Source organism: Ursus maritimus, unplaced genomic scaffold (genome assembly GCF_017311325.1).
Source record: "Ursus maritimus isolate PB19 unplaced genomic scaffold, ASM1731132v1 scaffold_12, whole genome shotgun sequence".
In the NCBI taxonomy this organism is placed as follows: domain Eukaryota; kingdom Metazoa; phylum Chordata; class Mammalia; order Carnivora; family Ursidae; genus Ursus; species Ursus maritimus.
Genome location: NW_024423564.1, coordinates 50772179 through 50798022, shown reverse-complemented (window position 1 = coordinate 50798022; position 25844 = coordinate 50772179). Strand labels below are relative to the sequence as shown.

The following is a 25844-nucleotide window of genomic DNA, read 5'->3' as shown; positions in this document are numbered from 1 at the left end:
CAATGAGATGCATTATCTAAACCAGGTGTTCCTAATCTGAGTTAAAGAAATGCAGGTCCATTGTGTATGTAGACCCATGGATGGGCTTCGGAGAGTTTAACCATCTCTTCCATTCCTTTCTTTCTTCCTTTTTCTTCTTTTTTTGACGGTAAACTATACGTGACATAAACATACACAGTTTTATTTTATTTATTTATTTTTTTTTATTTTAATGTTTTTTTATTACATTATGTTAGTCACCATACAGTACATCCCTGGTTTCCGATGTAAAGTTCGATGATTCATTAGTTGCGTATAACACCCGGTGCACCATGCAATACGTGCCCTCCTTACCACCCATCACCGGCCTATCCCTACATTTTTTTTTTTTTATAATGATTTTTTATTATATTATGTTAGTCACCATACAGTACATCCCCGGTTTTCGATGTAAGGCTCGATGATTCATTAGTTGTGTATAACACCCAGTGCACCATGCCATATGTGCCCTCCTTACTACCCATCACCGGCCTATCCCATTCCCCCACCCCCCTCCCCTCTGAGGCCCTCAGTTTGTTTCTCATAGTCCATAGTAAACATACACATTTTTAACCATCGGTAAGAATACAGTTTGGTGACACTGAATACATTCACAGTGCTGTGTACCATCACCACCGTCTATCCCACACCTTTTCCAGCATCTCCCAAATAAACACCATACCCATCCACTTGTGGGTGTGTGCACACTGGCTCACTTCTGCACACGTTACAGTCTGCTCAGAATATCAGGAACCACTGCTTTACACATTGCTGTTGGCAAGAGGTGGGAAAATGGATGAATGGCCACTAAGTTGAGCCTGGCCCTGAAGTTCTTACATGCTGATAGCGCTCCACGGCCACTCTGAGTGTCCTTCTTGCTCTGTTCAGCCAGAAGAAAAGTATGCTGGAGGAGCTCTGTGAGGGGCATAAAACAAAAACAAAAACCCAGCTGGTTCCTTTAGAATCTTTCTTCATTTTGACTATTTCTAAACTGCATGATCCTGTAGGATTTCTTCCCTTTTGAGAACAAATTGATTTTGGGGAAATATGCTATCAGCTTGAACTTCTTAAAGGTCAGTCTTTTGTTTGTTTCTTTATTTGTTTTTCTTTTCCTTCCCAGAGCTCACCAAAGAAGTCACCGTAGCTCCCAGGCGTTTTGACTTTGGTTCACTGGTTGGTGAGGAGGGTTGGCCATAGAGGAGTGACCCTGAAGCTTATACTTCACCTCTCCCTCTGCCACCAGGCTTTAGTGAAAGGATAGGAAATAATGGGTAGGGGGAAAAAAAAACACCTGGCCTGGAAGCCAGAGGGCTGGGGATCCCCACGCTCTAGTTCTGCAGGCATCAGTGAATTGAATATCTTTACCTTTGAAAATATAGCCATCACTTGAAGCCATAACCACCCCACAAATGTAGGATGAAATTGCAGTTAATCATCAACCATTGGACAGTGTGATAGCGTAGAAAGTACACGACTCTTATTTTTTTATTGAGATGAAATTAATAGCATATACACAAATTCTAAACTTTAAAAATTACCCTACGTTCACATCTCAGTGTTCCTCTTCCTGGTTAAATCACCATTTTCTCCTGCATAAATTAGGGATGACAATACCAGTATCTACCTTGCAAATACTCAGAAACTTTTTCTGTAGGTTTGCTCTAAGGAATAAACTTGATAGCAGTACCTGCCCTATAGTGAGCATTCAGTAAGTGATAGTTACGATTAATGTTAGTAATAATAAAATGCCACAAGAAATGATTGACTGAAATACCCCTGTTTCCCAAGAATGGTGCAGTAGATTCTTAAAACACTGGGTATGGCTCTTGAGTCTAATTCTCTGTAGTACCTTTTGCTCTTATGCTCAGCAAGTGGGATGCTCCGGCTATCTTATCTCATGCTTGGGGTGATGGAGAGATGAAAATGGAGTGGCATCCAGCCCTGGTGCTGTTTTGGCTTCTTTCCCCACTGGGTGGTATCATGGCAGCCTGTAATCCATATGGCATTTTCTGACGCTTATGGCTCTGGGAGGTGTTCAGAGAGACTGGAGATTGCATCTCGAAGTGTCACATGCCCAAGGACTATGCTTATTGCATGAACCTGTGAACCCCAGGGAGCTACAAAAATAGCTTGCAGTGATTGAATTCCTTAAAACGTTTTTGTTTTGTTTATGCCTTAATGTTATTTTTTTCCCTTTTAGATGGAGTACATGCTTTAAAAAAAATTCTAATTGTATGTTTGCTTAATGGTGTATAATTATATATCAAGTAAATATGTAATTATGGAGTACTTTAAATTAATATTATTTACTTGATGGATTTAATGATTCTGGAGCTTTTAGCCTATTGTGCTAAGAACAATTTAGCCAACTTTTAGCTGAGACTCATTACAGATATTGACATTTAAAGTGTTTGTATGGTTGACAGACAGCTTCTAAGAGGTTTAAAAATATTGCCTTGAAAAGCAGTTTTTTTCATACTTTTACATGATTGCAACCTTAAAACAACAAAATTGATTCGCCTATTCCTTCCCTGAGAGATTGTACATGTAGACAAATCTTAGTAGAAGAAGTGATTGCCAAATGGGGTTCATTCCTTTGTTCTTTCATTCATTCAGTCACTCAGCAAATATCCGCTGAGCACCTGCCATTCAACTAACACATGGACACGACTCTGGGGTTACAAAATGAATAATAACTTAGGGTGTCTCCTCTCATGGGGCTTAGTGTCTAGAGGGGGAGACAGATATAGGCAGTTGATTTGAGTACAATTGGACAATAAGCTGGCACTCGCCATGCTTATGTTGTGCTACTTAATTCTAACAGTCTTGTAATGCCCATTTTCACTTTACACAGGAGAGATTTTAGGCTAGGAGAGATCAGTAACATGACTAACATTTATCAGGTCCTAAGTGGTGAAGCAAAGGTGAAAACCCAGCCGGTGGGTTCAACCATGTTGCTCTACTGATAAAAACTTTAATAGATGAAAATGGACAAGGGCATGGTACAAAGACCTAAGTTAACTAAGATTTCTGCCTGTGGGTGTTAGGGAAACTGTCAGAGACAAAAGAGCACTTGAACTTGGGTTTTGAAGGATGAATACAAATTTACTAAGGGAAGAAAAGCATTATAGACAAGAACCAGCTTGTACAAATGTATACTTTCCAGTTTCTCTGATGGCAAAATTTGTCTTCCCAACTATTCTTTTTTTTTTTTTTTTAAATCAGTGTATCATTTCCGTTCCTTGAGAACACATTGGTGGGGAATCCATTTGGGGGTAAAGAATGGCCAGAAACAGCCCTAATTCGTGTTGGGTAGAAGGGGCAAGCTGATACAGAGTTTAAACTGACAGAAGCCCAGTAGTGGGTCACCCTGGATTGCTTTGTAGCTGTGTCAAGCATTTCAACTACTTTGTTTAGTAAACCACACCTGTCATTGCCGAAAGGTATAGGGAAGTAAGTACCTGAAAGGTCCCGGGCCATTACCCTACAATCATCTTATAGAAAAATGTCACAAATTAAACTAAAGGCATAGGCTTTCTTGGCAACCCCAGAATGAGAAACTCCAGGTGTTTGCTTTTGGATGTCAGCTCTAGAGAGACCACACATCATTTCTCATTTATATTTTGATTAGCGATTATCTAGTTACCAGAAAATGGCAACCAGATAGATTGCCCGTGCCTCCCTCTCCCCACTGTTAAACTTTAGGAATTTGAGGCATTTGGGTTTTCTTAGGCCAGTGGTGGTAGTGTTTCAGAGTATTTTCTGGTGACACCATCCATATAAAGCTTAGTCTTTCTCCAGAATTCCCTACCTCAGCAAATGGCACCTGTCATCCTTTTATCCAGCCATTCAGGCTGGAAATCTGGGAGTCATCCTTGACCCTTTCTCCCTCATCTCTTAAGTACGCCCCTCCACACTCACTCACTGCCCCCATATGCTCAATCTCCAAGTCATATATACAAAGGTATTCCACTTTGTCTCTAATTCTTGAATCCCTCAAGTCTTTTTTTTACCCCACTGCCACTCTCTGGCCTTAGCCACCATCATCCCTAACTTGGACTCCTCAGCGGCCTCCTGACTGCTCTCCCTGGCTACTCTCATGGCATCCACATCCATTGTCCACACTGGATCTTAAGAGATCTTTGGAAAATGCAGATGAGAGTCACTCTCCTTCTTAAATATTCTCCTAGCTCCTAACAAGATCTTGTATTATCTGGCCCTTCAGTCTACATTCTTGCTAAACAGGATTTCTTTCATTTATTCAAACATAGCTGGCTTTATCTGAACTCAGAGCTTTGCACTGGCAGTTATTTAATACAATAATGATCACAATAGCTAACATTCCTTAATCACTTTGTGTGTGTCAGATACTGAGCTGAGCCCTTGAAATACATCCTCATGTACTAACCAAACCCTGTGAGGTAGGTAGGTACCACTCACCACATTTTATGAAGGAAGAAAGGCTTTATAAAAGAGGTCACAAAGTTTGCCCAAGTCTAAACTTCTTATTTTTATTACCTAACTTAGGAAATGTCTAATCAGTTGGGGTTCACGCCTAATATTTTGAGCAACTGATAATCTCTAGCAGTATACTGTTGTTGCCCAGTGATTTATATTCAGAACACCTGGGTGTTCTGGGTGAATATAACACTGCTGGTACTGGCCGGCAGTATGACTTTAGACAAGACAACCTCTAAGAGTCAGTATTCTCATCTGTAGAACGGGGATCACATTAATACCTGAGTATGATTGTGGTTCAGCTCAGAGCCAAACAATTCCAGGAACATAGTCGATGCTCTGCAATGGGTTAAATGAACATGTGTGTTAGATGAATGAAAATACCGAGGATTGCCCCCATGGAGTTGTGAGTTCTCTCCTTAAGACAGAAAGAAATAAGAGCTCTGAACAACGGTACCTTTGGCTCACTCTGTGGCTCTTTTTATGTTCTCATGAGAACTGGGGTAAAATTAGGGATAATGCAGGATTTATAAGGTAATACTATAATTAAGTATCTAATAGGCAGGTCAAAACATTTTATACTTAATAGAAATTAAATGCAACCTCACAGAATTAAAAAAATCCAAATATATAGTTTAAATGGTCTATTTTATTTTTTTAGAGAGAGACGATGCATGTGCGCATGGGTATAGGGGAGTGGGTGGGGGAGAGGGCAGACGGAGAGGAGAAGAGAGGATCTCAAGAAGACTCTGTGCTGAGTGCAGAGCCCAATGCAGAGCTTGATCTCACGACCCTGAGATCATGACCTGAGCTGAAATCAAGAGTTTGTTGCTTAACTGACTGAGCCACTCAGGTACCCCTAAATGGTCTATTTTTATTTAAAACGTACTTCAAAATGTGTTTTTATACCTTTACTGGAGTGGAATTTTTTATTAAGAAATTGTTATATTAAACAACTCTTCTTTCTGCGTTTGGACCCTGTTCCCATCTCTTCTTGTCTCTATTAAAAGAGAATGTGGCATCATATTCCAGAAGTTGTTTGATGTGATAGCTCCTTATGCAGAGGAGTTGCTTGGGAAATCATTTCCTTTTGCTCTGTTCCCTTAGGTCTCAGAGTGCAGTTGGCCCATCAGGCAGGCCCCCAGTCTGCACAATCTTTTTGCTGTGTGTCGGAATATGTATAATTGGCTACTACAGAATCCCAAAAATGTCTGTGTTGTCCACTGCTTGGTGAGTAACCTTTATTGTTGTTGTTGTTGTCATTTGTGGTAGGTGGGTTTGGTTTGGCCAAATACAGCTGGCTCTATACAGACCGGTGCACAGGTAACATTTAAGCTGAATAAGTATTTGTTGAATCCCTACTTAGGAATTAGGTAATATGAGGGATATAAAAATGAGGGAGGAATTTATTATTCTTGCCTTAAAGCTTGAGTATTCTTGAGAGAGGCAGATACATACACATAATACAGAGCCTGTAGAATGTGCTAAGTATTATAAAAAAGGTAGAAACAAGAACTGTGGGTACACAGGCAAAAATACAATTGAGTTGTGTGTGAATAGAGTTGATAAACACTTTGGAATATTTATCGTTTCTTTTTGTGTTTGAATAAAAATGAAATAAGAAGACCTCCATGCTCTCGTAAGTAGTCACATAGATTGATTGTAGGATTCCTAGTGGGACTGATGACTTTTCTGGCCACTGACTTCTTAGAGTCCCTTTCCCCAACTCTCCTCTAGTGGCCTCTTACCTATCGTTTAAAACTCAACTCTGGTAAAATCTTTCTGACTCGTTAGTATTTTCACAGTACGGACATTCCCATTGTATATATAAATGTCTTCTGTGGCATCCTTGTAATCTGGTGATCTGCCTGTTTTCCCACTAGACTGTAAGCATCTCACAGGCAAGAACTGTGTCTTCTTTACCTTTGTATGCTGGGTATGAAAGGTTTGAATAAGTGATTGCATACATAAAGGAATGGACACACAAGTGGAATCTGAGCATAAATACTGGAATATTCATTGGTTCTATAAATGTCAAGGTGTATTTTTTGCTCTAGGGTTACCTGATGATTTTCTCCTTCCTTCTTGAGAGCCATTAGGCTAATAGAGGGAAGAATGCTAAAGAACATATTTTCTTCTTTCCAACTCACATTCTCAACCTCTTAAAAAGCGCTTGGATTAAGAAGTTGTGGTCCATATATACAATGGAATATTACTCAGCTATCAAAAAGAACGAGTTCTCGACATTTGCTGCAACATGGACGGCACTGGAGGAGATAATGCTAAGTGAAATAAGTCAAGCAGAGAAAGGCAATTATCATATGGTTTCTCTCATCTATGGAACATAAGAACTAGGAAGATTGGTAGGGGAAGAAAGGGATAAAGAAAGGGGGGGTAATCAGAAGGGGGAATGAAGCATGAGAGACTATGGACTCTGAGAAACAAACTGAGGGCTTCGGAGAGGAGGGGGGTGGGGGAATGGGATAGCCTGGTGATGGGTAGTAAGGAGGGCACGTATTGCATGGTGCACTGGGTGTTATACGCAACTAATGAATCATCGAACTTTACATCAAAAAAAAAAAAAAGCACTTGGTGTTCCTAGGAGTTTAATACAAAAGGCCAAAGCATTTTCCTTTGGAGGCACAACAGATTGTGCAACAGAACAGATTACTTTCAGGAACTAAGCAGCCTTTAGGCACCTTAGTGATTTTCTCTTCATGCGAGAACTTTCTAAAAGTTCAGAGAGCCAAAGCCTGACAGCTTTGTAAGGGAAGATGGCTTGAGAGAGACCAGAGGCTTCCCGTACTTATGATACAATCATGAATACCCAAAAGCCAAGAAAGAAGAAAAAAAGAAGCAAAGGATTATGACATCGTCGGCTGCTCTCTAGCTCACTGAAAAAAGATATGCGTGAGTCGGACATCTGCAGCAAGTCTTTGGGAAATGGAATTGAAGCTGGAAGTGGGAGATTTTATTTTTATCATGTATATTTCTGTTTGATTAAGGCTAATGAGCATATACTCATATTTCCATAAAAAACTGGTTAAACTTTTAAAAAGACTTTCGCGGTAGACAAAAGGAGGGGACACATATCCAAGAGCCATGAATCAGGTAAGATTATCAGGAAGGCTAAATCTAAAAGGAATGAAAATTAAGAAAAATATCTTTAAAAAAAACTGTCCTTGGAATAAGGATAATAAGAAATGCTTGAGGCATTTGTATATAATCTTAACTCCTTCTGTTTTCTCTATCAGGGGAACAGATGTCAGGCTAGGAAGGGAGTAACAGTGATCATTAAGACATAGCCGATAGGTAGTGAGATACGAAAAGAGCCTCACAGTACTTAAAAACAATCCACTCTCTAGACCTAAATTCCATGACAGAATGCTGAGAGCGCTTGGAAAAGCAATCATGGACTCCTTATGTAATATGAGGAAACAGAAAATAGAGGTGCCAGGCAAACAAAGACAGGAGAGGTTTTCCAAAAGATGGAGAAGGTTGATCCTGGAAAGTTACAGGCTGGTGAACCTGATGGCAATTCAAGGCAAAATTCTAATGTAAATCTTTGCACAGATGATTTTAAACTCTTAAGAAAAAGAAGTCCTCATTGCTTCATTATGAACACATGTATCAGGACAACTGAACTTTCGCAACAAAACCAATAGATTAGTAGGGACAGTTTATTGGATTCCTGCAAGACATCTCCCAATTTCTTATAATCAAGATAGGGAAATTTGGGCTAGGTTGTTATACATTTAGTTGGATTGTGTCTCAGTGTCTGCTTCCAAAGGTAGGTGATTAATGGATCAGCATCCTCCCGGGAGAAGGTTGCATTTGGTTGCTCTTTTAATTAAAAATGTTGATGATGATATGAAGATCAAGCTTACCAATTTTCTCAGAACTGGGAAGGTCATATAATGAATCTGGATTTTAAAAGCCATTGCAGGTTGGTTGTTTAACAGAAGCTAACAATGTGAAATTAAACACAGGATAAATGTAAAGTCCTGAATTTTGTTGTAAAAGATTAAATATATTTGTCTCTTAGCTTAACACATCATTTGAAAAAGAACTAGGGGTTTTAGTGGCTAAGAAGATCAATAAGAGCTTATGGTATGACTTAGCCTGCATATAAACTAGTTTGGCCTGGGGTTATGTTAATAAAAGCATAGTGTCCAGAATAAGGAAGATGATATTTCTTTTCCTCTCTAGTGTGGTTGGAGTGCATCTCATATCTTGTATTTCACATCTGGGTAGCACATTTAAGGTTGTTGTTTTAAAATGAGTCTGTTCAGAGAAAGTTCACCAAATGATGTCTCTGAAAATGGAATATCAAATGGGGAAGAATCAAAGGAACTGTTTATTAGTTGGGGTTCTTTAGAGAAACCGAACCAACATACAATGTATTTATTATAGGAATTGGCTCATGCAGTTACAGAGGCTGAGAAGTCCCACAATTTGTTTGCTCTCTGCAAGCTAGAGAACCAGAAAATTTGGTGATGTAATTCAGTCTGAGTCCAACACCGGCTAACCAGGGGCTCTGATGTCCCAGGGCAGAAGAAGGTAGACATTTCCAGTTCAACAAGATAGAAAATTTGCCCTTCCTTTACTTTTTGGTTCTATTCAGGTCCTCAACAGATTAGATGATGCCCACTCACGTTCATGAGGGTGTATCTTTTTTTTACTCACTCTACTGAATCAAATGCCGACCACTTTTAGAAACACCCCCATAGACACACCCAGAAGTAATATTTTACCAGCTATCTGAGCATCCCTTAATCCAGTCAAGTTGACACACAAAATTAGCCATCACAGATTGGGTGTGTTTTTAACCTGGAAAATAGAAGAGTTGGTGGAAAGGGAGGGTATTTCAGACATGTGAAATGTTTTCCCAGGGAGAAAGAGGTAGGTTTACTCTTTCCTGACTGAAAGAAGAATGAAGATCACTGAGTGGAATAAGACTTCAAGTCCACTTATTCAGGATAAAGAAGAACTCTGTAAGCTGGACGGGCTTTTTCAAGTAGCAGCAAGCTCCATGTCACTTAAAGTATTCTAGAAGAACCTGGGTCACCATCTGTTAGGAATGTTACTGCGTATATTTCTCCATTGAATGTGGTTAAATCCTGTGTAGCTGCTTTATTTTCCATGACTCTGGTAACATACCTTGGGTGAAGCATATACATAGCATATTCCAAAAAGCAGTATTTACCTAATCTGTAAACTCTCCCTCTGGCATGCAACCAAGAGATCTTAACTACCAGTTCTGATCCTACAAGATTGAAGATTAGATTATTTTTCAGTAAATATGCAAATCAAATTTACATTGCTTGGTTTCTTAGGTTAGTAGAGAGTTAATTTTACCCTAAGAATAAGTCTTCTTTGCTGCTTTGTGATTTGAAGAGCTGGGACAGTGTTTGGTTTTCAAGTGCACAATTTTGAACTGAAAATCATTTGTTAAGAGGAATTCTCCCCTCTCTCCCCCCTTTTAACTGCAAGTACAGTCATTCTCGGTGGTGAGTGGCTGATTGGACAATGTTTGTGACAGGTTTGTGTATCTTCCTTGGCAGGATGGACGGGCAGCATCGTCAATTCTGGTTGGTGCTATGTTCATTTTCTGTAATCTCTACTCTACTCCTGGCCCAGCCGTACGATTGTTATATGCAAAGCGACCTGGAATTGGACTGTCACCATCCCACAGGAGGTAAAGTAAGCTAGAGGCAGGGTAGGCCCAGATGTTTCCAACTGGTATCATGCACTTAAAAAAAGGAAAACCCTTTTCAGGTAATTGACTTATTACATTCCCATTAGTCATAGCTTCTTTTTTTCTCTTATTTAAATTGCCTCTCCTTACTTTTTTTTGGATTAAAAGTGGTTCTGATGACAAGTCCTAAAATTTTTCCAGAGCCAGCCTTTAGCTGATAAATTGAATATGGTAGGTCAAAAAGGAACAGATGTGCAAATATCGAGCTAGTATAAGGCTCATTTAATAAATACCCCTTTATCAGTTCTTAGGGGGAAGTATAGTAATGTCATTATATGAAAGCGTTCCTAAATTTTTGGCTACATCCTTTTTTGGTAGTTAATGTTTAAGAAATTAACACAGTAAATGGTTATTACAAGTTAGTCATTTAAAAGAACAGACTTCATAGCAAAGACTGATTGCTTCTTTCTTCTGCTGGACACCAACAGAATGTCAATCTTCTGTTTCAGATACCTGGGCTATATGTGTGACCTCCTAGCAGACAAACCCTATCGCCCTCACTTCAAGCCTCTCACCATTAAGTCCATCACTGTCAGTCCAGTTCCTTTTTTTAACAAACAGAGAAACGGATGTCGTCCTTACTGTGATGTATTGATTGGAGAAACCAAAATATATACGACCTGTGCAGATTTTGAACGAATGAAGTAAGTCATTATACTTTTCCTTCTTTTTTTTTTAAGATTTTATTTATTTGAGAGAGAGAGTGAGAGAGCACATGAGAGTGCGAGTACAAGTGGGGGGAAAAGTAGAAGGAAAGGAAGAAGCAGACTCTCCACTGAGCAGGGAGCCTGACTTGGGGCTTGATCCTAGGACTCCGAGATTATGACCTGAGCTGAGGGCAGATGCTTAACCGACTGAGCCACCCAGGCGTCCCAGTCATGATACTTTTCTTCACTTCTTGTGAATTGCTCAATTCTTGTGTAAGCTGGATCATATTCTTCCTGTGAGGACTGCATTACTGTGACATGGCTGATATTAAAAAACAAAGTTCTATGTAGGTTCTAATTATAGAAAAACACAAGTAAGTCAAGGGACACTATGGCTCCCTCTCAAATGGAGATACAAGCTAAGGGACTAACGTGAGCTATAATGAGGGTTAAGACAGTGATGGGGACAGAGGACCTGCACATTTAAGAAAGAGATGACCTTGATGAGATTTGGTGAGGATGAGGGAAGAAACAGGGATGAACGAAATTTCTTGGTGAGCAACTAGGTAGGTGGTGATGTAATTAAAGGAGTTATAGAATCCAAAATAAAGAGCAGGTGCCAGTGGGAAGTGGTAGGGGGTGTGGAGAGAAGGGAGTGGATGGTAACATAAAATGAAATTATATTTGGGATGCTTGGGTGGCTCAGTCTGTTAAGCACCTGCCTTTGGCTCAGGTCATGATCCCAGGGTCCTGGAATCGAGTTTCACATCATGTTCCTTGCTCAGCAGGGAGCCTGCTTCTCCCTCTGCCTGCTGCTGCCCCTGCTTATACGCTCTCTCTCTCTGATAAATAAATAAAATCTTTTAAAAAATTGATGAAGTCAATTTGGAATAGGTTGAATTTGGGGATTGGTATCCAAGACCCTCATAGAGCATGGCATTGCAGTTTCTATACTGATCTTGGTTGGACATTTTTGTTCCCTCTGTCCCTGCTTTTACTATTAATTTAAAGTTAGGAAATGACAAATATGTCCAGGCTAGATGTATTTGAGGATTATGAGATCTGCAGAGTAGGGATGGGCAGTCAATTTATCTGGAAGTCCAGATGGGGTGGAGAAAGAGAGGGCCTAGCGTTGGACCAACAACATCCCACGACAGAACCAGTTTGCACCCATGGCTGTGCTCCCGACTCTGCTCAAGATAGGAAACGATTCTTGGGTCTAGGCTTGGGCAACACGTCCCTTGGCCAGAGCCATAGAGGACTCTACCTATGTGATTATACAAGATTGGACTCTTTCAATGTATATTTTTGTCTCTGTTTAAAGAGAATACCGTGTCCAAGATGGAAAAATCTTCATTCCCTTGAGCATCACTGTGCAAGGAGATGTGGTTGTTTCCATGTATCACTTGAGGTCAACCATTGGGAGCCGGCTACAGGCTAAGGTATGGTTTCAGGAAGAATCATAGCATAAACTCTTCTGAGCCTTTAATAGGAGTATTTTATTTCATCTTACTATTTAAAGTAAGCTCTACAACCAGTGTGGAGCTTGGATTCATGATCCCGAGATCAAGAGTGGCATGCTCTACCAGCTGAGCCAGCCAGGCATCCCTTAATATAAGGCGTATTTTAGAATCTTTTCTCTGCATCAGTTGGGTTTGAGTGACTTGTAGTTTTAGAATTAGAAAGAGTCTTTAAAAATAACTTATGCCTATTTCCCTCATTTTATAGGGAATGAGACTCAGAGAGGTTGTGATTTGCCCCGTCCTTGGCTTGATGACTTTGCCAGAAGCTGACAGCCCTAGAACTTCTAGCAAACCTTGCTCTTTAGAAGCTTGTGCCCTTTTTTAATAGTGTCCCATTTGGATCGATGTGAGAGGAGATATTTCTATGAAGGGTGTGGGATTAAGTAATTATATTTTTTCAATTTTTTTATTACCATGAAATTCATATAACATAAAATTCACTCTTTTAATGTGTACAGTGCAATTATGTTTAGTATGTTCAAAAGGTTATGCAGCACCAGTATATAATTCCAGAACATCTTTGTCATGCCCAAAAGAAACCCTATACTTACTAGCGGCTTCTGCCCGTTTGCCTCTTCCATCTCCTGGGCAACCACTAATCTACTTTCTGTTTCTATAGACTTACCTATTTGGGACATTTCATATGAATGGAATCATACACTATGTGGTCCTTTGTGACTGGCTTCTTTCACTTAGCATGTTTCTGAAAATCATCCATGTTGTACCATGTATCAGTACTTCATTCCTTTATATGACTGAATAATATTCCATTATGATGCTATCACTGTTCATTAATCTCTTCATCAGTTGATGGACATTTGGGTCTTGCCTCTTCTCAGATATTATGAATAATGTAATAAGTACTTGTATTTTAATTCATCAAATATTTCCTAAGTGCATGCTCTGTGCCAGTCATCACCTTAGGGGTTTAGGACAGACAGGAATAAGACTATGTCCCTGCCCTTTGGGAGCTCAGCCTGGTAAGAGAAATTCACCACATGTCGGAATATCCACTATCAGAGTAGAAGTAGAATGAGATGCTATAATGAGAGTGGTTTGTTTTAGCCAGTGGTGACTAGAGAAAGGCTACAGAGAGGATATGACCTTGTAAGGTGGCCCCTGAAGGATGAGTTCATCAGGTTGAAACAGGGGCATCCTGGGTAGAAGGAATGGAATGAAACAAAGTAAGGCGGTATGCAAGAACCTGAGACATTAATGGAAGAAGAAAATGGTTTGCCCAAGCAGAGTTCATGGGGAGGAGAGGCTGGAAATGACGCTGGGCCATTTCCAAATGGGAAGGTCATTAACATTCATAGTAAACAAAGGCTCAGATGTTGAAACAGTTGAAGATGCATGGCTCCCCAAAATATAATGTTTTGATCCGATTCCTTTTTCACTGGTTGATTGTAATGTGCTTCTCTCATGTATTTTTAGGTGACCAACACCCAGATATTTCAGCTTCAGTTTCATACTGGATTCATACCACTGGAAACCACAGTTTTAAAGTTCACCAAGTGAGTGCTTCTTGGACCGAGCAACACTTTCAATACAAAATGCTGGGAGCCAAGTGCCCACAGCTCATTGGCTCTGTTCCTGCAGCATCGCCTGGAATCCTGTGCTGCAGGACTGTTAGAGTATGGCTTAATAACACAGAGAGCCCAGTTGCATTTTACAACTTGCAATTGGGTGTAATTTGTCTTGAACAGGACAGGATCAAAGACTTCAAACAGAAAGGTCTAAAAATTCTGTGTGAGAGAACAAAACTGAACAAAGTAGAAACAAAGTATCAATACCACGACCCTTTGCATCTGTGTATCCCTTTGTGTTTTTCAATAGGGATGGCAGTTTAATCTGTGGTATGATGATATGAGCGATGACCCTTCAGACAGGATGCCAGGCCATAGCACTGAAGCAGGGTACCCCTCTGTAGGAACCTTAGTTGCTTTATTATGGTGTGGCCTTGGGAACTCAGAGGGGTGGCTGAAGCCGGGGGGATATGATCAGCGTAGAGTGGACATTCAAGGGCTCAGGGTGGGCGGGTGAGGGCTGTTTCATTATGTTAACAACTGACTTGGCCTTGCCCAGACATACTGGCTGGATCTATCAGCTGTCCTTCTAGAATGTTTTCACATGCAGTAGTATCCAAATTCTCTGAGTAGGCGTTTTTCTCCTCTTTTCTCTAGATGAGGAAAACAGGCCCGGAACAGTAGTGTAACTTAACTGTTGAACGATTGCTTTTTCCCTCGGAATGAGTCTCAGAGTTGACCTGAGTCAACCTACAACGGTTTTTGTGAACATCATTCTGATCCCATTGTTTTTCACTGATCTTCTTTTAAATTCCTATGTAGACCTGAGTTGGATGCATGCGATGTACCAGAAAAATATCCTCAGCTGTTTCAGGTGACTCTGGACGTAGAACTACAGCCCCACGACAAAGTGATCGACTTAACCCCACCTTGGGAACATTACTGCACGAAAGATGTCAATCCCAGCATCCTCTTCTCTTCCCACCAGGAGCATCAAGATACTCTGGTATTGGGAGGTATGAGTCCCCTGGTGGTTTTGCTTTCAGGACAAAGCCTCTGTGTTAGTTATCACTTTAACTTCTTTCCTGTGTTTCATTGATGCTGCATGGCCTTTTGTCTTGCAGGACAGGCTCCAATAGACATCCCTCCGGACAACCCCAGGCATTTTGGGCAAGGTGGCTTCTTCTCCTCTCTCTGTTGGCAAGGTACTTCCAAGCATTTCTCTGAGTTACGTGGTTAGATACTTAAGTTACGTGGTTCTTCTGTAAACATGGTTCGTCCTTGGAGCAGCCTCAAAGAAAACAGCACTTAGAAGTCAACCTTGTTCCTCCTTATTTCACACCCTCCCTGCTCATTCCTTTTTTCAAGTCAGGCAATTTGAAATTACTTCCCTACTTTCAACTCCATGGATACTCTTAGACTGATGTAGAAAACCAGTTTCAGCCGAATTCTACCTTTTCTCTCTATGCTGCATTTTGGATCACATCTTTCCTGGATTTACAAATAAGCGTGGTATTTTCTAGGATTTCCCTTTATGCTGCTGACACACGAATTAATAAAGGACTGTATCTCCTGTCCTTGAGTTCACGTTCTGAAAATATAAAATCTGTCATTTCCCCCAGAGGTCTCTCACCACTAGCAGGACAGATCTAAGCTTCCCCTGGTGCAGAAAAGGCGAACACTTGGCCCATATGTCTCTGCTATGTGCTTTAACAGCCATGGCAGAAATTGGGCTCAATCACAGTATCCTTTTCTGCCAAACCTGGAGATGTTTTTAGAATCTTTCCAACATAACACTTCAGACCGCTGCCATCGGTAGACTGGCATTGGCATTCTGTCCGTACACATTTGCCTCCTTGCTGTAGAGTTTGCTGAGGTTAACTGCAAGATTCAATGCAGAATTGAATTGCAAGGACTTTCTCTAAGAAAGGGGTGGGAGAACAGCTTTGGCAATGCTCTGGATAAAATTCTCTTGATTGACCTTTCTTCACGGTGTGAACATAAGATGGTATTCCCATTGCCTATGGAGTTTTCCATGTTTGGTGACAAAAAAAGTATTCACAGAATTCCTTTAAGTTAAAAGCCTTACTTTCAGAATTTCCTGCTGAGAAATGGGACCAATAACATAAAAAAAATTGGAAAGCCCAGTGAAATCTAGACAGCAGGTAGACTTCCCAGTACCCCCCCCCGCCGCCCCAGAAACAAGTCCCCTACATCTTACCTTTCTCACACAAGGGCTTTTAATAAAACTTCACTTTTCCCTCTCCACTGACTTTACAGTAAGTAATTTAGAAATCATTCCTATTGGGCTCTGAAATAGGTTTCAGCACAAATGCACAATTTCTTATCTGAACCTTGCAGAACCAGAAGGATTTAGGAATTGCAAAAGTTTTCGAATTTCAGAAAGGTGATATGGTACATAAATTGTGTATCTCTTAGCATCCCCAGCGGCATCTCAGACAACTTGTAATGGAACGTTTTCATGTTTCTGCAGTGAAACATATAAAAAGAATCACACTGGGTGAGATAAATGAAGATTATAAATACTTTCACATCAGTTCTGGTCAGACTTTTCCACCAGCTGAATTTGCTCTAAACTTAGGGAAACCTTTCCCATTTCATAGCCTTTTGCATTTCAGAATCGGGATTAGGGATGTGGATCTGTACTTGATTTGGAATGTGGGTCTCGCTGACATTAAATAACAGAGTTTCCTTGGAGGATCTGTTTCAGGGAGGGCCTGGAAAGTCCCTTAGCAACCTCTCCGTCCCTTCCCCAGAACAGGCCTCTTCCCTGCTACCCATCCTGAGGAGAGCCTCTCCATCTATTCAGTTGTTAGGTGTGTGGTTCGCTTCCACTCTGGACTGTGGGAGGAAAGACTTGCTTTTGACCACAGGCCTGGAAAAGAAAAGACAGTGAGAGGAGTCAGCAAAGGATTAGAAAATAACAGGTTTTTTGTCCAAAGCACCTAGCATAGCATCTGGAGGATAATAATCATAGTCATAATCATGAACACTTAAGTACTACTTAATCTCGGTCTGAATACTTTCTATCATCTCTTGTAATTCTTACAGCAGCCAACTGAGTTAGGTACTCTTTGTTACCCCCATTTTGCTGAGGAAGAAACCAAGGCACAAAGGAAAAGTAAAGTAACTTTCTCAATGTCACAGAACCAGTAAGTAGTAGAGGTGGGATTCAAACCCAGGATGTCTGGCTCTGAAGTTCCCACTCTTCCCCATTGTGCTATCCTGCCTCTCAGATGCTCAGCAAAGGGCTATTGAATGTCATGGGAAATACATCAAGTTTTCCATCGGTAAGGGTCTGAAAGCGTTGTTTGCCCTGGGCTGCTCCTTCCTCTTGATGGAGTTAGGGACTGATACTCACAAGAATGAATAATGCTGTGGCCAGTAACTAACTGATTATGGGCATCCTTGCCTTCCTTAGATCAGAAATCAGAAAAGTCGTTCTGTGAGGAGGACCATGCTGCACTAGTGAATCCAGAAAGTGAGCAGTCAGACGATGAACTTCTGACCCTTTCCAGTCCACACGGCAATGCCAGTGGTGACAAACATCATGGAGCTAAAAAGCCCAGCAAAAAGCAGCAGGAGCCAGCTGCCCCTCCACCCCCTGAGGACGTGGACCTTCTGGGCCTGGAAGGGTCTGCAGTGAGTAAGAACTTCTCTCCACCAGTGGCGCCTCCCACCAATTCTGAACTGCTGAGTGACCTGTTTGGGGGCGGAGGGGCGGCCGGGCCTGCCCAGGCTGGCCAGTCAGGGGTGGAAGACATGTTTCATCCGAGTGGACCTGCGTCCACCCAGTCGACACCACGCCGATCTGCCGCCTCTGCCTCTGCGTCTCCAACCCTCAGAGTGGGAGAAGGTAATGTTTTCCATGTCACGCTGTACCTCTCAGTTTCGAATTGTAACGTTGGGGCCAAGCAGGCAGAATGGAACTGTCCTAGTAAGCGAGATTTTTCTGGTCTCCCTGAAAGGCTCTTAGGGGGCTCTATCTTCAGTTAAATGGAGAACACGAGAGGAAATAGAACTGTTGTCCATTTTGGAAGGACAGGGTAAGAGTGAATGTTTGAGCTCTTCATCCTTTCTTTGTTTTTTTCCACACCGTCAATCCCTGAGCTGCTTTAGTGACTGACTTCTGCTTGGAGATATAGATTGATGAGTCATTACTAACAATAACAGCTCATATGCATGGGGTACTTCCTATTTGCCTAACATGAAATTTAACATTAAACATGGGTTCAATTATTATAGAAACTGGTAATTGGGTGCTATTATTGTCCCTATTTTTAGAGTTAAGGAAATGGAGGCTTAGGGTCAAATCAGTAGCGTACATTTATGCAGCTAGTAATTGGCAGGGCCAGGGTCCAAAACTGGGCCATTTAACTTGAGAGCTCTCTCTTAGTTTTCTTGTAATGTCTTCCTGGAATTGTGATTTTCTGAATGCACTTTGGTTATGCAGAGAAGTACTCAGTTACCTCAAGATACATTTAAGGGACTTATGCCAGCAGCACTGCTGACTGTAGCCGAGCAGTTGTTGCCCATGTGGTTTGGCTTTGCTCTGCTCACTGCTAGAGACTCGACCTATGACCTGTGACTGGTCATCCACAATGCTTTGAAATTTCCAAGACACTGTAGCTAGGTCAGCATTCCAGCTGCCCCTTCTTATCATCACCATCAATGAAGATGACATCACGTTAGGAAGAGTAAAGAGAAATGTCTCAACTCTCCACTCCTATGATAACCTGTGGGAACTTACTTTCCCAAGCGAATCCTTCCATTCTCAGAAGGCTCTGGGGGTGGTGTTGATTTATAGTCGTTCACCTGGAGGCGTTCAGTGTGAGAGCAAGCCTTAAAATCATAGAATGTGGGTGTCGAGGCTCAAGCTCCTACATTAGTTATCAACGGAGACACAGTGGTACCCAGGTGCCCTGAATCCCAGGCACTTGGCTTCCTTTTATCTAGTTCTTACTCACCAAAGTGAATAAAAGATCTGTCAGGAAAACAAATCTGCAAGATCCAAAATACCACAGCACTCAGGTTTGAAGGTCTCGCACCTTGAGTGACTTTCAGTGATTTAATTCATCACAGTCACATGCAGATAGTTATATTCTAGGGTCAGAGCCACAAGGGATCTTTGAGACATGAGTTAAATCCGTGCCTCAGGTTATAGATAATGAAATTGAGGCTAAATATATTGATTGACTTGGCTTTCTGAAACCTCCCTTTCTCTGTCTGTGGCATGAAAATACTACTACTATCTGACAGGGAGAGACTGAGAATCAGCTGAAGTATTTTTTTGAAAGGCAGTGTAAGCCCTGAGAACGGAGACAAGATTTGTTTTACTGTGTTGTTGTTGGAGGCTTCGGCTGCTCGCTTTGTTCTAGTCTCAGTACATTCACGGACTTTTCCTCACTTCATTAAATCTGCATCTGGTTTCTAGCAAGTTATTGAGAGGTGGTGTTTTGAGAAAGGATTTGAGTGACATAGCAACACTCGTTTTCTCCTCTTTCTAGCTTTGAAGTGAGCCAGAGACCACGAAAAACACAAAACAAACTAAGCAAAACCTGATCAGTGAGGTTTTCTACTGTTCCCCGTGATAGCAGAGCTCCCCTGCCTGCCATGTGTCCACTAACATATTCAGTACGAGCATATGTTGTTTGTGGGGCATCTGCTTTGGTCCAAGCCTGGTTTTGCTGGTCATTTCTAGAAGGCCCAAGAGGCCCTCATGGATGGTGTTTACCGGTCATCCAGAGGATAGATCTCCAGTCCTCCTTTGCCCATCAAGATGGGATTGTTCCTGTGCAGTCAGAAATCCTCAGGTTCCATTGTGGGCTCTGGGGGAAGTTTTAAGGATAGGATGGGCCTGTGCAGCAGCCCAGGAGGCAGGCTTTATCCCAGTGTTTCAAATATTTGGCCTAAGGCCTGGCCATAGTGACAACTCTCCAATATTAATGTAATGAATGAACTCACACGACAAAGAAACATGTTTTTCCTGCTGTTGTCTAGGTGCCGCCTTTGACCCATTTGGAGCACCTTCTAAACCATCAGGTCAGGATTTGCTGGGTTCTTTTCTGACCACGTCCAGTGCTTCCAGTGACCCCTTTCTTCAGCCTACAAGAAGTCCTTCACCTACAGTGCATGGTAAAAATGTATTTGAATTAATTTCTTAAAGATTTTATTTATTTATTTAGGGAGAGAGAGAATGTGTGAGCGGGGAGAGGGGCAGAGGGAGAGGGTGAGAGTCATCGAAATGGCGTATGTGGCCCTATGTGCTCTCGCTGCACCCCAATGCTGTGACCTCATGTCTTCTCCCTCTTGCTCTCTCCATTCTAGCCATAATGGAGTTGTACTGGCTGTCCCCTCTTCCCCAGGCATTGGCATGACTAAATCATTCACCTCTTTTGATCTTTGCTCACCTGGCACCTTCTCAGTGGGGTCTACTCCAACTGCCCCATTGCATATCACAACTCATCTCCGTGCCCCTGTTCTAGATTTTTCTTTCCATCTTATATATCAACTTACAATATACTCAGTAATTTATGTGTTATGTTTCTATTTTATCTCCATCTCTCCCCACTAGAATATGAGCTCACAAAAGCAGGGAGTTTTGTTTGTTTTGTTCATTAATGCTTCCCTAGGGCCTAGAAAAATTATGGGCACATAGTAGGTGTTATCTATCTTCCCATACAATATGTAAATAAAAAATGAATTAACTCATTTTTTCCTAAGTCTCTTTGATGCATAGTGATAGCATTAATAAGGTTATATATTTTTCCAGTTTTAATACTTTGAACTTATAGTTTTCTTAAGAATACCATCTGTTGTGTCCCATGGGTACAGATGTTCATAGTTCAGCATGGCAATTCTGGACTCAGTTCTCTGGTTCTTGTGAATTGGTGAGAAGATGCTTATCACCCACTCTCAGCCAGTTAACCCCCCTTTGTTTTGTTGCGATACTTCTTTTGACCGGTGTCATGCCAGTGACTAAAAAGAATTTTCCACTGTCCTTGCTGGAAAAACAATTAGTCTATGTTAGTGGGTTAGTTGCATCATCTTCATACAGGATAACATATAGGTCAGACTGAGCTGTCAGGTTGCCCGCTTCTGACTTCTACAAGGCATCCCCTTGATTTCTTGAAATATTGCCTTTGAGTTCTACAGATATTTATTGAACATCTACTCTGAAGACAACAATCACTTGGGGCATAGTGTTGGAAGAAAAAGTAAATAACCATAATAAAAGGCAAAACAGAGATTTAAAATAGTAGGTGATTACCTTTTCATCTGTATGTTCCTATATCTTTAACAGATTTTAAATTTCTTGAGGCTAGACAATGTCTTTTATTTTTTATTATTTATTTATTTATTAAAGATTTTATTTATTTATTTGACAGAGATAGAGACAGCCAGCGAGAGAGGGAACACAAGCAGGGGGAGTGGGAGAGGAAGAAGCAGGCTCATAGCGGAAGAGCCTGATGTGGGGCTCGATCCCATAACGCCGGGATCACGCCCTGAGCCAAAGGCAGACGCTTAACCGCTGTGCCACCCAGGCGCCCCTAGACAATGTCTTTTAGTTCTCTGTTCTCTAGTACGGTGCCTTAATATGGTGGGTGGTCATAAGGATTTGTGGGCTTGATTAGTAAAAAAGTTGAAGTTTGCCTTTCACAAAGATGGTGCCTAAGGCTAAGAAGAAAGCCCCTGCCCCTCCCAAAGCCCAGGCCCAAGCAAAGGCTTTGAAGGCCAAGAAAGCACTGCTGAAAGGCGTCCACCGTCACACGAAAAAAGATCTGCATGTCACTTGCGTTCCAATGACCCAAGACACTGCGTCTCTGAAGGCAGCCCAAATATCCTTGAAAGAGCACCCCAGGAGAAACAAGCTTGATCACTATGCCATCCTGAAGCTCCCCCTGACTACTGAGTTAGCCATGAAGAAAATAGAAGACAACAACACACTTGTGTTCACTGTGGATGTCAAGACCAACAAGCAGCAGATCAAACAGGCTGTGAAGAAGCTCTATGACACTGACGTGGCCAAGGTCAACACCTTTATCAGACCTGATGGGGAGAAAAAGGCCTATGTTCGATGGCTCCTGACTATGATGCTTAGGATGTTGCCAACAGAATTGGGGTCATCTTAACTGAGTCCAGCTGGCTAAATCTAAATATAAATTTTTTCACCATAGGAAAAAAACCCCAAAGTTGAAGTTCTAACACCTATTTCTATATCCTAGTTGTATAAAAGACTAAGATCAGAGTTTAAAGGAAATCAAATAGCAAATGTTAGCAAAATTGTCTAATTTCCACCGTGGTTGTCATGGGTTACTGTGGTAGAAGAGAAATAGAAAGGAAAGAACTATTATGACTGATAAGGGCATGTTCTTTTTAACTTAATGATGGGAAGGTACAAGATGTCTTGGTTGGTACTAAGCAAACAAAACAGGCAAATGCTAATTTTGGTGCTTTGATGTTTCTTTTGGTGGTGGGGGTGGGGGGGTGGTGTGTGTGTGTGTGTGTATGTGTGTGTGTGTATGTGTGTGTGTGTGTGTTTAATACTATTTGCCATGTAAGTTTAATGTTTTCATTTTACTCACTGATTTTATGGACAGAACCTACAGGTACCTTAAAAAGAAATTCTTTCTTATGGTCTCTTGTTTCTTATTTGGATTTTATAGATTCAGAAAAATCTTACTCTACCAATGTGTATTCCTCGAATGTACCTGATTCTCTGTAGCTGAACATTTCTTTTAAATTTTACATTTGGAATTTTGAGAGGGTCAGAATGATGTCTCTTGAAACTGCAGGAAGTTAGTTTTGAGTGACAATGAACTGTGACACCGGCATGGTAGATGATGTATATAGATAGTGCTCAATACATGCTCTGATTGACATCATTCTCCATTCAGTCACAGCAGAGGAGAAAACAAAATTTCAGTTCTAAGCCGGTCATGGCTCTAATACACTTATTAATACCAACGTAAGGCAAATGGAGTTCAAGTTTCTTTTTTACCTTTTCTTATTGGCCCCTGACTTTGTGTTAAATGTAGAGGTAGGACACACAAAGATGAATAAGATAGTTCTTGCCTTTAAGGAACTGACAATTTAATGGAGACAGACATATGCACAGTTACAACTCAAAGTGTGGATGGAAGTAGAATATAGGTAAGCCAAAGAAGGAAGAGAAACAAACAGTATCTGGGTTCTACCAACTGTCATGTAAGTAACCATAGACGAAGGCACAAAATACCAGTGTTGCAGAATGTTGGGAGTGCTCAGAAGCAGAGATGAATCACTTGGGACCTTGGCAGGTCAGGCAGGCTTCATGGAAGGGGCAGCGTTTTTCCGTGTGAACTCAGGAATGGAGGTTCGCGGCTATTTTCTTACGATTCTTTTTCTTCTTCCCACTTGCAGCTTCTAGCACACCTGCTGTGAACATTCAGCCAGATGTTTCAGGAGGTTGGGATTGGCATACCAAACCAGGTAAAAGTCAACAGGTTATTTTTGTGCACATTTAGCCAATTGCTAGAGCATAATCCTCCGCCCGAGCGGTCATGAGTACCTGCAGAGTCTTATAGCCCCGCCTATGGAACTTCCTAAAGACTCACCTTCTGGTGGGGCTTTTCACATTGCCTTTGACGACATGATAGCAGTGTGTTGTTTTTTTTTTTATTTTTTTTTATTTTTTTTAATGATTTTTTATTATATTATGTTAGTCACCATACAGTACATCCCCGGTTTCCGATGTAAGGCTCGATGATTCATTAGTTGTGTATAACACCCAGTGCACCATGCAATACGTGCCCTCCTTACTACCCATCACCGGTCTATCCCATTCCCCCACCCCCCTCCCCTCTGAAGTCCTCAGTTTGTTTCTCATAGTCCATAGTCTCTCATGTTTCACTCCCCCTTCTGATTACCCCCCCCTTCTTTATCCCTTTCTTTCCCTACTGATCATCCTAGTTCTTATGTTCCATAGATGAGAGAAATCATATGATAGTTGTCTTTCTCTGCTTGACTTATTTCACTTAGCATTATCTCCTCCAGTGCTGTCCATGTTGTAGCAAATGTTGAGAACTCGTTCTTTCTGATAGCTGAGTAATATTCCATTGTATATATGGACCACAACTTCTTAATCCAGTCATCTGTTGAAGGGCATCTCGGCTCCTTCCACGATTTAGCTATTGTGGACATTGCTGCTATGAACATTGGGGTGCATATGGCCCTTCTCTTCACTACGTCTGTATCTTTGGGGTAAATACCCAGTAGTGCAATGGCTGGATCATAGGGTAGCTCAATTTTTAACTTTTTAAGGGACCTCCACACTGTTTTCCAGAGTGGCTGTACCAACTTGCATTCCCACCAACAATGTAGGAGGGATCCCCTTTCTCCACATCCTCTCCAACAATTGTTGTTTCTTGCCTTGTCTATTTTTGCCATTCTAACTGGCGTAAGGTGGTATCTCAGTGTGGTTTTGATTTGAATTTCCTTGATGGCTAATGATTTTGAACATTTTTTCATGTGTCTGTTAGCCATTTGTATGTCTTCATTGGAAAAGTGTCTGTTCATATCTTCTGCCCATTTTTTGATTTGTTTATTTGTTTCTCGTGTATTGAGTTTGAGAAGTTCTTTGTAGATCTTGGATACCAGTCCTTTATCTGTAGTGTCATTTGCAAATATATTCTCCCATTCCGTGGGCTGCCTCTTAGTTTTTCTGACTGTTTCCTTGGCTGTGCAGAAACTTTTAATCTTGATGAAGTCCCATAAATTCATTTTATCTTTTGTTTCTCTTGCCTTTGGGGATGTGTCATGAAAAAGGTTGCTTTGGCCGATGTCGTAGAGGTTGCTGCCTATGTTCTCCTCTAGAATTTTGATGGATTCCTGTCTCACATCGAGGTCTTTCATCCATTTGGAGTTTATTTTTGTGTATGGTGTGAGAGAGTGGTCAAGTTTCATTCTTTTGCATGTAGCTGTCCAATTTTCCCAGCACCATTTATTGAAGAGACTGTCTTTTTCCCACCGGATGTTTTTTCCTGCTTTATCAAATATTAGTTGCCCAAAGAGCCGAGGGTCCATTTCTGGGCTCTCTATTCTGTTCCATTGGTCTATGTGTCTGTTTTTGTGCCAGTACCATGCTGTCTTTGTGATCACAGCTTTGTAGTACAGCTCGAAATCCGGCATTGTGATGCCCCCAGCTTTGTTTTTCCTTTTCAACAGTTCCTTGGAGATTCGGGGCCTTTTCTGTTTCCATACAAATTTAAGGACTATTTGTTCCAGTTCTTTGAAAAATGTCCTCGGTATTTTGATCGGGATAGCATTGAAAGTGTAGATTGCTCTGGGTAGCATGGACATTTTAACTATGTTAATTCTTCCAATCCATGAGCATGGAATATCTTTCCATCTTTTTATGTCTTCCTCAATGTCTTTCAAGAGTGATTTATAGTTTCTAGAATATAGGTCCTTTACGTCTCTGGTTAAGTTAATTCCAAGGTAACGTATGGTTTTTGGTGCTATTGTAAATGGGATGGATTCCCTAATTTCTCTTTCTTCGGTCTCGTTATTCGTGTATAGAAATGCAACTGATTTCTGAGCATTGATTTTGTATCCCGCCACGTTACTGAATTGCTCTATAACTTCTAATAGTTTGGGAGTGGCTTCTTTTGGGTTTTCCATATAGAGTATCATGTCATCTGCAAAGAGAGACATTTTGACTTCTTCTTTGCCAATTTGAATACCTTTGATCCCTTTTTGTCGTCTGATTGCTGTTGCAAGGACTTCTAGTACTATGTTGAATAATAGTGGCGAGAGTGGGCATCCTTGTCGAGTTCCTGATCTTAAGGGAAAGGCTTCCAGCTTTTCCCCATTGAGAATAATATTTGCAGTAGGCTTTTCATAGATGGCTTTT

General features: G+C 41.2%; 1 protein-coding gene and 1 pseudogene across 2 annotated transcripts in view; both read left to right on the top strand.

Annotated features, from left to right (window-relative positions):
- Positions 1 to 25844, top strand: part of DNAJC6 (DnaJ heat shock protein family (Hsp40) member C6) — a 148193-nt gene that overhangs the window by 103657 nt on the left and 18692 nt on the right. For both annotated transcript variants that reach the window (XM_040627190.1, XM_008690770.2), the window contains exons 5-14: positions 5584 to 5706; positions 10041 to 10174; positions 10684 to 10878; positions 12206 to 12323; positions 13839 to 13918; positions 14753 to 14946; positions 15055 to 15135; positions 17373 to 17807; positions 19952 to 20086; positions 23354 to 23422. In XM_040627190.1, the coding sequence (XP_040483124.1) occupies positions 5584 to 5706; positions 10041 to 10174; positions 10684 to 10878; positions 12206 to 12323; positions 13839 to 13918; positions 14753 to 14946; positions 15055 to 15135; positions 17373 to 17807; positions 19952 to 20086; positions 23354 to 23422 (1564 nt within the window). The remainder of the gene's footprint in view (positions 1 to 5583; positions 5707 to 10040; positions 10175 to 10683; positions 10879 to 12205; positions 12324 to 13838; positions 13919 to 14752; positions 14947 to 15054; positions 15136 to 17372; positions 17808 to 19951; positions 20087 to 23353; positions 23423 to 25844) is intronic.
- Positions 21517 to 22148, top strand: LOC121101993 (annotated as a pseudogene).